At 37.6% G+C, this 13906-nt stretch overlaps 1 protein-coding gene across 6 annotated transcripts in view; it reads right to left on the reverse strand.

Annotated features, from left to right (window-relative positions):
- Window positions 1-13338, reverse strand: part of HMGN3 (high mobility group nucleosomal binding domain 3) — a 31058-nt gene extending 17720 nt beyond the window's left edge. For all 6 annotated transcript variants that reach the window (XM_036248387.1, XM_036248386.1, XM_036248383.1 and 3 more), the window contains exon 1: window positions 13189-13338. In XM_036248387.1, coding sequence (XP_036104280.1) covers window positions 13189-13203 — 15 coding nt within the window. In that variant the 5' untranslated portion in view covers window positions 13204-13338. The remainder of the gene's footprint in view (window positions 1-13188) is intronic.
- Between the last annotated feature and the right edge of the window lie 568 nt (window positions 13339-13906).

The raw sequence follows: 13906 nt of genomic DNA on the forward strand, positions 1-13906 counted from the left end.
ATTCTACAGACTATGCATATGGACTCAACAGAAAAAATTACCCAATTGCTGAGCTTCTCTTTCAGTAAACAGCAGTTTCTACCTTACATAGGGCACTGTGTGGGTCATGAATCCACTTTTCTCCCTCCCAACTAAGGAAGGGATTAGAGAAGATGAGCAAATCCTTATGCCTTTCAACAGTTACTTGGGAACACATCTAGAGGACAATAGCTTGTGGATTTATCACTGCAGAGGAAGATATACTGAGAGTGTGGCAGTAAGCTGGGAATTGTGTACCCCCGCTGCTATATTTCTCAGCCACACACAAGAGAGTTCAGGATTCTCAGCAACGTGTGCTCAAAGTTGTACTAAAGTTCCAAAAAGTCTTTTCTGGTAATTATAGGCTCTCAGAGTTTTACTTCTAGGATTTTTAGTGACAAAAGCTATTGATTTATAACTTAAGTGAATTAGTAGAATTATTATAACCATTGGCAAGCAGCCATAGAACAAATCCAGTCTCAACTCCTGGGTTATCCATGCTAATATGGAAAAGCTGGGAGGAGATATAAACAATCACTTCTTTTGTGTGTGTGTGTGTGTGTGTGTGTGGTGTGTGTGTGTGTGAATCCTCACCCGAGGATATTTTTCCATTGATTTTTAGAGAGAGTGTAAGGGGCAGGGAGGAGAGAAGCATTGATGTGAGAGACACACATTGATTGGTTGCCTCACACACACCCCAACCAGAGGTTGGGGATGCCAACAATAATTTCTTTTAACCTAGGAATGTATCACTTGGAGGTAGTTTTTCTTTAATTTGTTGGTCAATATTTTTAAATTAATATTTTTTTATTATTTAAAATTTGTTTTAAAGTGAATTTACAATTTCTGTTACAAACACAAGGAAAAGAAAGCAGTCCTAGTGAGCTGGTTAGCAGAGGACAACCACTCTAGGACAAAAAATCCAAATTACCCATCCAGAGAAGACTGAAATGTGTCTATAACTACTTCTGCTAAGATTAACATTTAAGTCAACTATTTGAGTAATGCAACATAAACATCCCTGTACAAATGGGAGCACTGTCCATGAAATCTTATAAGGTTTTTCAAAGAACAGCTCCCTTAAATTCAAATATTACTATAACACATGAAACAGACACTAAAATTTTATTCAAAGCCATCAGGACCATTAACATCAGTACAGCTGTTTTTCATTCATCCTGAAGGTGTATTTTGGGATCCCCCAATACTGCACTGCTTTTTAAAATAATATTTAAAAATCCAATACCTGGCCCTGGCCGGTTTTCTCAGTGGTTAGAGCATTGCCCTGCGGTCTGGAGAGACCCGGGTTTGGTTCCCACTAAGGGCATGTACCTCGGTTGCAGTTTGTCCCAGGCCCTGGTTGGGTTGTGCGAGTGGCAGCCACTCGATATGTCCCTTTCACATTGATGTTTCTCTCTCTCTCTCTCTCTCCCTCCCACTCTATCTGAACAAAAAAAAATGGAAAATGTCCTCAGGTGAGGATAACAAAAACAGTAACAACAAAAAAACCCAATACCTGGCATTATAGACAATTAATAAATAAAGTTAAATTTCTTTGCTACCTCCTTCTTTGCTTATGTCAATTAAGTTCATCAACTTCTATAAACCCAAACTGCACTTTTCAAAGTCATGTCACGCTAGTATCTTCCAAAAGTTATATTTTGTTGTTCAAGATAGAAGTAATTGAGTAATAATTCTGCTTTAAAAGACTTTGGATGAATTGAAATAAATGGCAACTCTCTCTTTCTTGAGGAATACTTTTAGGAAAAATATCTCACATTGTAAAAGGTAACTGAAAGTAAAGAAAAAACCACGTTCAACTAGGTTGAGTGAAATTTTATTAGCATAAATAAAATTCAACAGTGGGAGTATATTGTTATTATGAAATAAATAATTCAAAATATTTTACATAACTCTTTGGTATGAGTTGACTCTTTCACGAGAGTTACCTTTCTCTGTGAGTTGTGGTTTTGTATGGGATGATGGAAGCAGCACCTGACTGAGGTCAGAAGCCTGCATTCTATTTGGCCTCATATCTCATGTCCCTGGGCCTAATTTTCTCAAGTGTACAACTGAATTATTTGGCTGCTCATATACTTATTAATCACACTGTGGAAATGTCATGTGAATATTATAGAGATTCTAGGTATGGGGGTGTTAGAAAAGGACAAGAGACCCCAAAAAATAATCACAATCTTAATAAACATGCATATTGCACTATGTATAAGGCAATGATCTGAATGAGTTAATCCTTACCATAACCCTGTGAGATTGGTAAAATAGCATAATGTCCACTTTATAAATGGGAAATTGAGGCCAAAAAGAGTATGTAACTTGCCCAAGAACACCCAGCTGGCAATGTTGCTGGTAAGTGGAAGGGTTGGGATTCAGACCCAGGTAGGCTGGCTCAGAGTTCATTCTCTTAACCACGACACTAAGTTTTCTAATTTCGAAACTGGATGCAGATCTAGGATGCTAGAAGAGCAAAGGGCTTCCAGTTTGAAAAATATTTTAATCTGTACATCTAGCCATGGAAACACATAAAATGTAATAGAGTGTTTCTTATTCCCCCTCATTCGTGAACTTCTTGGAATAACAATAAACTATTTCCCATTTAAAATACTATATGTTGAGCCCTGGCTGGTTTGGCTCAGCGGTTAGCAGTTCTCAACCTGTGGGTTGCGACTCCTTTGGGGGTCAAACGACCCTTTCACAGGGGTCGCCTAAAACCACTGGAAAACACATATTTCCGATGGCAATTCATAACAGTAGCAAAATTACAGTTATGAAGTAGCAACAGAAATAATTTTATGGTTGGGGGTCACCACAGCATGAGGAACCATATTAAAGGGTGGTGGCATTAGGAAGGTTGAGAACCACTGGGTTAGAGCGTCGGCCCGTGGACCAGACAGTCCTGGGTTCAGTTTCTGCTAAGGGCACATACCTCGGTTGCAGTTTGTCCCCGGCCCCAGTGGGGGTTGTGTGGGTGGCAACCAGTCGATGTGTCTCTCTCACATCGATGTTTCTCTCTCTCTCTCTCTCTCCTCCCTCTCTCCCTCCCTCCTCTATCTGAAGATAAATGCAAAAATGTCCTCAAGTGAGAATAAAAAAAATAATAAAATAAAATACTATATGTTGAGATGCATGTTAAATGTACTATTCTGGGATTTTAAATGGTCACATACACAGACAATAAATATTTCTGTGTCACTATCAAAACTAAAGACAAAATAAATCATTTCTATAATTTTTTTATAGTACTTGACACTTTTCAATGTACTTGCATGTTGTTCTTGTATTTGATCCTCAAAAGCACTGAGATTCATAGGGGCAGTCTCAATATTCCTATTTTACAGATGAAAAATAGAGGTTCAGAGAGGTCAAGTTACTTTCCCCTGGTAAAGGGGGCAGAATCCACATTAAACCCATCTTCCAAATTTTACACCTAGGCTTTAAATAGATGTTATCAGACAGATAGTTTTGCCTACAGCAGAATTAACTTCCAGCAAAAGGGAAACACAGTTATGATGTTCCTTGTATTTCTGCAAAACTAATCAGCCGTCTCTGACGTGACTGACAATGTGAAATAATAAAATTAAAAATTATATCAAGAGAATAGGTAAAGGAAAGCAATGAGAAACAGACAGAAAAAAATATTGTTTAAAAAATATATTGTGTGTATATATAAAACTTCCGAAGTCTTTAAAACTTCACACTTTGATCACCTCAACTCTTTAGTGTGTTACCTCCCACATACACTATGCCAAATACTCATGACTCCCCCACAAAGCAGTTTAACTAATTCTGTCCAGTACTGTAGAAAAAAACAAAAACACAAAACCATAGCTTATACACAAAAAGAAAGAAAGCAGAGGAGAGAAAAAAAAAAACAAATGTAAAAAAAACCCAACACCTCTCAGGGTAAACTTTGTTTTTATCTTCTTATGGGCTCAAAATAATCAAGATATACTTTTAAAATAATATCACTTTATACATTTAAAAATAACTTTATAATTAAAAATTAATCAATTGATAATCCAGAACACTGAAATAAAAATCCATCCAATCCTAGGTCCAATAGATTTTCCAAGTTAAAGCTTTTAGTCTTATCTGATGAGTTCCCAAAACAAAAGTACCTGCTGCTTTTTTAAATCAAATGACTAAGTAATGGTGGCTTAATATTTACAATCTCTCAATAGACTGTATAATATGCAAGTGTATTTGCATTTCTCTGGCCATAGGGGAGTACCCCTATTACTCCATAGGTAAAAAATTAACAAAGACAGTGTATCCTGGCAATAGTAAATCCAACAGTTCGTGGTGGAATTTGAGAAAATAAGAAGTCTTAGACTCTCAATACTCAAAGCTATCAATACTTGGGTGAGGAAACTGAGTATCAATATCTTGTACATGACCCTACAGTCCATCTGTTACTGAAATACCCAGAAGACTCCATGACAATGTGTCTCTCCCAGAAGCAGAGGCCTGGACCCTGAGGCCTGCCTTAGGGCACAGTCACACATAATTATGACTTGCTGGGTAACTTTCTCTGACTGGCAACTAGAAGCAATGGCATCAGCATCCATATTAATAAAGACAACATTTTAAACAAATAAACACAAGTTTAAATAACTTTGATTCTTCCTTGTTTAATTCGCTAGGCACCTTTATTTTTTTAAAAGTTCATAAGGTTATTAGAAATAAATATTTATGAGAAATACTGTTAAGAGCAAATGATTAAGAGCAAAATTTTGAGAAAAAGAGGACTGGGTTAGAATTCCTGATTCTATCTCTTCCCAGCTTGTGACACAGGGGAAATTCCTTGATCTCACTAAATCCCAATATTCTGACTGTGCACGAGAAAGGCCGAGCGCCCAGTGGTTAAGAGCACAGGCTCTGGGGCCGGGCTGTCGGGGCCGCAATCCCAGCTCGGCCATTCCCTGTCACTGGGGCCTTCTGCACAATGGCAGTGTGGAGAGTACACACCTTGCTGGGAGGACTCAGTTCATTAATCCAAAGTGCTCAGAACAGTGGTTGAGCCCTAGAAAGCTACCTAGATGTTATTATTGTGGCTGTTACATCATTGTCTGTGAAATGAGTATAAACTCACAGAAATGTTATGAAAGTAAAATGAATATGAAATTATACCATAACACCTCCCATATATATTTATAATAACTTCACATATTTTTATTAAAACTAAGGTTCCTAATGAATATAAAGCACAAAACTCATGACTGATACATCCAGGTATTCAATAAATGATAGCTGTTTAAATTTTAAAGTAACAAATGTATTTATATGTTGTTACTAATATAAACTTCTCTTCAAATATTAAATTTTAGAAACAATTTTGAATTTAAAATTGCTTTCTCTATTTCCCTACTTCTGAATATGCATATCACTTACTTTATAGGCGACTTAATATGCATTTGCCTTGGGCATATCTAAATGGCTATTTCTAGAAATGTCCACAGATAGAAGAATATTTGACTCAATAAAAATTTTGACTAGGAACCAGTATGTGATTTGACTAAACTTTTCTGAGAAGAAAATGAAATGTACAATAAATAAGCAGCCAGTGAAAAAAGAATTCATTTTTTGATTTGGCTTATTATCTTCAACACTGACTTTTAAATTACTCAGGAGACTAACCTCGTATTTCAACACACTAGGTACTGTGAAAGCAGACAGCTTAAATGGTGTTTATTTCAGTTACCATTTCCAAACTGTACCCGGAAGAAAAGTGGAACACGTTTAATTTTGGTGTAAACAAAAGGAGTGTTTTAGGAGGAAAATATAAGAAAAGAGAATCACTTGATAACTGATTTGCCAAGGGAATTTTAATGTTATGTGAAGATATTTTTAAACACATTTCTTTCTGTAAGAAAAATCAACCATGTAAAAAAGGCACCAGATTAAAGCTTATGTTCTTTCAAAAGCACTACATTTTTATTTGCTCCTATAATTGCAGTTAATGAGACATCCAGAGTGAGAAATGCTTGCTCCCTATCCACTGTGTGAGCCATTTCCCCCGCTACAAAATGGAAGCCTGGTGCTTACTACAAGCCTATTATTTCACGGTAGTTCCCTTAATAATTAAAAATATCATCATCACAATGACGAATATCCATCGGTTGTTTTACACGTGCCAGACACTGTGCTAAGAACTCTGCATTCACTATTTCATTCAATTTCTCCAACAACCCACATGAGAAAAGGGGTTTTACAGATGAGGAAACTGAGTGTCAGAGATTTAAGAATTTACAAGTTTAGGAAGAAGTAACCTGCCCTAAATCATATAAATAGTAAACTATAAAGCCAGAACAAATTGGACTCTCTCCAACAAGTATATGAATAATTAAACTTCCACTTTCTTCTCTTGAAAACCATTCATTCATGTATTCATTCAACAAACAGTTATATATCTGTGGTAGGAGCTATGGGGATAATAATAAAAAAAAAAGATCGGAGCTGTCAAAGACTTCACGCTCAAGTGGAATTAGGGTTATAAAATTCACTCAAAATTAGGTGCTCAATCAAATAATGCGTGCTAACTTAGAAACATGGTCCCAGACAAACACCTTTAAAACATAAGAGGGTCATGAACAGAAAGGTATAGGGACCAAGAAGTCACTGAATCTCTACTAATGAGAGAGTATGGTCAGTTTACAATCTAATCTCAACTGTCTTATAGGCTTTGAATTTAACTTCCTCATACTGCAAAGAAAGCAATACTTCACAGAATGACCAATGGCAGATCACCTTTTTAACAAACTAGCACTCATCTTTTTAAGATTTAAAAAATAAAAGCTATAATCCTCAACCATTTAAACCAATCAATTATGTCACTTTTTTCTTTGGGCATATATTCTGGCCAAACCTTTAAATGCTCCATAGCTCACGGCTTTTCTTGTGGCTTATTATCACTTCTTGTCATGAATTATAAACACTTACATATGTATATTGTCCACCCTGTCAGACTGAAAAATCCTAAAAATACGGGCATTTATTCATTCACTTCAAAAGAACTGAAAAAAGCAATAATTTACTTTCCTGAGGTGATGATGGTAACTTGCATAAAGATGATGCTCAAGAAATGTTTATTAATATGAAGTGAGTGAATAATAAATAAAGTGAACAGCCCTGCCATTCTGGAGTCTTTACTCAAAGAAAGGTTCCATATCAATATTATCTCAAACTCAGTAAGCACTTATGGATGGCATACTGTCAGACCCTTTCATATTCAGACAAGGAAACTCAATATAGCTAAGATGGCAATTCTCTACAAATTGATTTATAAATTTAATTAAATCTCCATCAAAATCACAACAGGCATTTCTATAGAAATGTACAAGCTGATCCTAAAATTTATATGAAAATGTGAAAGGTGTAAGAGCCAAAACAATTTTGAAAAAGAAGAAAAAAGTGGAAAACTGACATTATTAGATTTCAGATCTTACTGTAAAACCAAGATAATGTGGTATTAATGTAAGAATAGACATGGAGAGAATGGAACACAACTTAGAGCCCCAAAATAAACCTTTATAATCATGATGAATTAATTTTCAACAAAGGTACCTAGGCAATTCGGTGGAAAAAGGATTGTCTTTTCAACAATTGGTGCTGAGATAATTGGATATCCACGTGGAAAAAAAAAATTAAATCTTTATTTCACACTATGTCCAAAATTACCTCAAAATGGATCACAGACCTAGATATGAGATAAAAGTTCTAGAAGAAAATACCTGTGACCTGGATTAGGCAATGATTTAAAACTCTGTTCTTTAACATATATCAAGACCATTTTTTTTTAAAGCCACAGACTGAAAAAAAATATCTACAAATCACGTACTGATAAAGAGACGATAATACAGTAGACCCAGAAACATGGAAGTAGGGCACAGACTGACATCCCTCAGAAGGGGGGTGGGGGTGGGAAGAGATAAACCACAGAACTTATATGCATGTATGCATGACCAATGGACATGGACAACTAAGCCGGGGATAGGGTGGGGGTGGGGTGGGGATGGGGGTACCAATGGGGTAAAAAAGGTAAAATATCTGTAACAAAAAAATAAATAAATAATAAATAAATAAATAAATAAATAAATCTTTTATCCATTTTTAGTTTAAAAAAAAAAGAACTCTTACAACTCAATAATAAGACAAACAATCTAATTAAAACATGGGCAAAATATCTGAATTTCACCTAAGATATACCTTGTGCTAGTAAGCACATGAAAATATGTTTGTTATCATTAATTATTATGGAAATATAAATTAAATTCATTAGAATGGCTATAGCAAAAATACTAACAATACCAGGCATGAGCAAGGATATGGAGAAGCTTGAACTCTCATACACTGATGGTACAATCACTTTGGAAAATAGTTTAAAATGTGAAGGACGCTTTCATACCTCTACCAGTTCTACCTTTTGAAAACTTCCCTAGAGAACTGAAAACATGTCCATGAAATATTTACATACAAATATTCATGGCAGCATTATTTATAGTAACTGAAAACTGGAATAATCCAAATGTCCATCAACTCATGACAGGATAAACAAAAAGTAGTATATCCATTCAATGGAGTATTATTGGGCACTAAAAAAGAATGAAGCTATACTATGTGTGGACTTCAAAAACGTTATGCTGAATGAAAGAAACCAGACATGAAAGACTACATTTTGTTTTATTCTTTTTACATAAAATTTCTAGAAAAGGCAAACCTATAGAGTAGATAAGTGGTTATCTGGGATGGGGGGCGGGGATAGGGGCTGGCTGCAAACAACCACAAGAAACAGTTTAGAGTGATGGAAATGGTTTAAAATTAGATTATGGTAACACTACACAATTCTATAAATTTATTAAAATCATGATCTGTATACTCTGAATATATGACCAAACTTTATGGTAAGTAGATCATAACTGAATAAAGTTGGTTTTTTTTTTTAAAGGAAATTATACTCCCAACCACATTGTTTGAGAGTTGCATGGAGTGTCAACATCACCCAGCAATGGACAGGGTGATACATCTCATTATTCTTAATAATATACATTTCTTTGATTTCTAGTAAAACTAAACATCTTCATCTGTTTCAGCCTGTTATTTTCTTATAGGGATATACATCTTTTCCATTAGGACATTTGAGACTATCTTTTTAAAATAGCAAACTTTGCCCTGGCTGGTTTGGCTCAGTGGTTGGGGCATCGGCTTGCGGACCAGAGAATCCCAGGTTCAGTTCCCGCTAGGCCCTAGCGGCTAGGGGCATGTACCAAAAATAATAATAATAATAATGATAAAATAGCAAACTTTTTTCAGTGATATGTGGTACAAATATTTTCCCCCATTTTTCACAAGTTTTTAAATGTTAACTGTTTTTTTCTGTCCTAAATATTAATTCTCATATCATCAAATGTATCTATATTTTCATTTATAAAGTCTGTCTCTGGTCTTATAACCTGTGATATTCTTATGAAAGATTAATCAGAAACCTTGAATATTATTAATTAAGCACCCCCCTGTGCCAAACCCAGCACTATTGAGTCTTTCATTTTAATAAAAAAGATAAAACCTAATTTATATTTCAAAGCAGGAGGCAGATAACCTTCCCTCGCTCAAACCTTTATTTTAAGTATAAAGAAACATTAGTGTTTACATCCCAAATTCATGGAAAATCTTCTCATGAGATAATTTCTGATGTGATACACTAGACATTATTAATAGTTCTACTGATGAGGAATTGGAAAAAGGAAAAGAAGGATGTGAAAACATGTTTCTATTGCTAATCATGCCATGACTCCGACTCTAGGCCTCACTGGCTGATGCCTCTTTGTAGAACATCAGATCACCAACAACATGATCACTGCAGGTATTCATGGACATCTGACCTGAACAGTCTAGAACTCAGTCACACACTGTCTCATCACCAGCTGAATCCATGAATATTATCATTTCCCCTGCTATTCCACTCATTATTTATGGGCAGTGACCCACTGACCCACCACCCATTAGGTAATAAACATATAGGAAAGTCAACTTTATTTAAATCTCACAAACTCAGAAAGATTTAATGCTAACTGAAGAACTCTTCACTGTTCAGTGATGTACTACTTCAAAAAATACTGCAGCAGTAATAAAAAACCATTTGGTTTAATGTAGCTATCACATCCAAAGATACAGATAAAATAAAGGTATGATTAAGAAATGTCATAAGAATGTTTTACATTAATGTGAATATTATGGGTTTTGAGTTGTGTATCATAGGCCTGGTCATGTTAAGATAAAATCAGAAGATGCATTCAAGTGCTTGATAACAGAGAATGACTGTTTTTCTTTCTATATGAGTTCTACCCACATTTTCAAGACCAGCCCAATTTCAACCATCTTTCCTTATCTTTATACATATTCCAGAACATATATACAGGCATAATATTATTCAGTTGTTTTGCTTCTGCTACTCTTATCACCCCCATTGAATTAAATATATGCTCCATGAGAACAACCTGTATATTCCTATGGCATTAAAGCAGTGCTAGGATTCCAGATGTTTTTATTATTAGTGTCTCTTTTTACTCTGCAGAAGCCCAAACATGTGCTCATTAAATAATTTTTCTTGATTTCTGGGAAAAGGTAAAAAAAGAGGCCAACATAGCAAAAAGTATTGTGGGGACACTTTTAAAACTTATTATAATGTAGAAGAGGCAATTCTTTAGTAAAAAAAAACACAAAACAAAACCCCAAAATCAAAACACACAGACACACACACAAAACTGAGTATGTAAATGTTTTGACAATTACTCCAGTTTTGCAGATCTCCAAAAGCTTTGCACAGATTGTGCCCAGTTCTTTTCTTTGCATCTAGGCAGGCTTTACCTAATGACAATGGCTTCCAATATAAGTTCCAGTGAATTCCAGGATTCCATAAGGCAGCTCTAGGGTTTAACTGATGGATGGGATGGCCAAGGTAGCCATTTTTAATTTGTGGCTGCTCTTGTCCAGGTCTTTGAGCTCTGGTTATAAATGAAAACCTTTCCTATTAATCAAGGAAAGGTTTGTCATCTCTGAAGAACACTCTGATGTCTTGAGAAATGACACACAATTGCCTGTACACAGATATGCCCCTAGTCCCAGAATGCCTGGCTAGCTTCTTCAAGGGGCTTCCTGCCTTCTAGAGGAAAAAAAAAAAACAACAATAATCAAAAGCCAGTTCCTCTACTGCTCTTCTCTTCTTCCCTATTTCTTTAAGAGAGGTGGGCAGTAAAGGAAAGGAAAAGTAATTGTTTCACCAACTGTGGCTCTTGAACAACAAGGATTCTACCATGTTAGGGTCCATTATACAAAAAGGATTCATGCACATCTAACCTACTATTCATCTAAATTTGTTAATAACTCCCAGGAAATGGGATGGCACCAACTAACCCATTTCTTGATTATTAGTTCCTTTACTAGAATTCCAAACCTGTCATTAAAGCTCAGATAAAATGCTGAAAATGGTGGCATCATCTTAATATCCTCATTTTAGTACAACAGAGCTGGAAAAACAATACTTTCACAAACATTAAATTTAAATAATGAATCTCAAGTATTATAGCAATCTCAACAAGCCATCCATCTTCTTAGACTGGGAGTATGTTTGGATTTCCTAAATTCCTCTTGACCCACCCAGCACTCATGAAGAGAATGAGTAAATAATGTTTGAAGGTAAGAACTTTGGACCTCCAGTATCTAATTAAATCTTTGGTACTAGCTATTGGCTGGTGAGACATTGGGTAATTCATGTTTCTAAGCCTCAGTTCACTGGTGCTAATGCTCCTCAAGGTGTTCTGAGGATTAAATGACATCATGCAAATCAAACTATTCCCACAGTAAAAGGCACACAGTATGTACAAAACAAACTAAGATTTAAAAGAAACTGGTTTAATTAATACGTTTCTGTAAAAGTGGAATCCAGTCAAGTTTCTACCACATTTTCAGTAATGACAGATAATGCAAAAGCTTCTGTATTTTTAAACGTCAATATTTTTAAGGAATGCATTCACTTAAACACACAAATCAGTTCAGTCTGTAACTGATGAAACTGGATATTATTTGTAATTATGCTTCAAATTTAATACCCTCACTGGCTGACACTGTTGGGAACACTGGGGCAGGCAGTGGGAGGGTGCAAAGCATTTGCTTAAGAACAGCCACCACACACCTGTTTTCTCCGGGTGGAGGGAAGCCTCCCTTCCCTCCCTGGGACAATGACAAGTCGCAGTCGGACTCGGAGAAAAATACACGTTCCTGTGAGAGATACTTGGCGTCCGGGGCCCGCGCGGAAGGGGACATAATAGTCCTCTAGGAGATAAGACTAATGTGACCCCAGTTCCCTCTGCGCACGGAGGGGCGCCGGAGAGGGCGAACCCCGCCTTCCCTGAGTGTGGGTTTGGGTCGCGGGAGCGGATTTGGTGGTCCCTGCCCTTGGCAGCCACAGAGGGTGACCCAGGCGCCGCTCGTCCTGCACGTTGCCAACTCCGCCGCCGTCGCCGCGAACTGCGGGGCAAGTCCGGCGGCCACGGCCCCGCCTGCGGCGTCCCCAGCCCTGATTGACACTGGAGTTGGTACATACGGGTCTGCAGCGGAGGCGAGCAGGGGGGTGAGCGCTATTTTAAACATGGCTTTCCCTCTCCCTTAGCCTCAGGAGCCATCGCGGCGCACCCGGCCGTGGTCACGGCCCGCATGGCAATAACCTCAATATCTGTCCGACTTATTTATCTTTTTCGATCTACCTATGCATGTACTTGTTTTCCCGCTCTCGCTGCCTTCCCTTCACGCTAATCGCAACCTGGCAGTTTGCAGAGGAAACTCCCCTCCTGGAGTGGGGGATGTAGATCGCTTTTGCTTCTTGCTGGAGATGGAAACCATTCCACAGAGAATGAGTTCAAAAAGAGGGAAAACCGCGTCGCTGGACAGAAAGTAACGTTCAGAGATCGATGGGGACAGAGGGAGGGAGGGAAGAAGGGATAAATGTCTACAACAAGCTTCTGAAAACAAGTGCAGAGAGCAAAGAGATTCGTAATCTCCGATTTATTATTGAGCGCCTTCCGCGCAAGCCATTGCAATGACAAGGTTTGCTGTAAGCACAATTTGAAGGCCTTTGAAATCCTTTTTGGTAAGACTCACCTTTCTCTTCGGCATAATGACTATGTTCGTGCTGCTAAAAAGTAAACCAACGGGCTGGAACTGCTGGTACCGCCGCTGGATGTTGCCGCCGCCGCTGCAGCTGCTCACGCGCGGGGCACGGCCTCTCCGACCTGCACCTCCGCTGCTCCCTCCAGGGGCCCTCTACTCGCTCGCCTCCCCCCCCCTCCAATGAGAAGCGCCGGCAGCCGGCCGCGAGGCCCCATTGGCTGCGACAACGTTCTAAATTCCACGAGGGCACGCCCACCTCTGCGCGCTCAGTACGCACTGTTGTAGTTTCCACTTTATGGAAAAATCTGCCTGGTGACTGAGCATGCCCAGTTCAACTAGTAAACCCCAAGCTGCAAGAGCCTGGAGTTTCATTGTTTTGCTGCTGCCTCTTTGGATTGTGTCAGTGTGGGTGGGCCTTCTTAGGGAGGAAGAAAAGTAGGGATGGACACATTAACTTTTTAATATAAGTATATACAAAGCAGACACATTATATGTTTAATCATAAAGACATGTAATTAATGTTATATGATGGAGACCTCTAAGAGTGGGAAGGTGGCTTGTTCTGGAAAAGTCTGGCAATCTCTAAGGGTCTTGGTTTCCCCCTCTAGATATTTAGTGACATTAATTCCTAAAATTGCTTAGCTCTTATTTACTAACATCTGTAATTACAAGAACATATATGAATAGTACATGGACACAGACAATAGCG

The sequence above is a fragment of the Molossus molossus genome, unplaced genomic scaffold, assembly GCF_014108415.1.
Source record: "Molossus molossus isolate mMolMol1 unplaced genomic scaffold, mMolMol1.p scaffold_m16_p_8, whole genome shotgun sequence".
In the NCBI taxonomy this organism is placed as follows: Eukaryota; Metazoa; Chordata; class Mammalia; order Chiroptera; family Molossidae; genus Molossus; species Molossus molossus.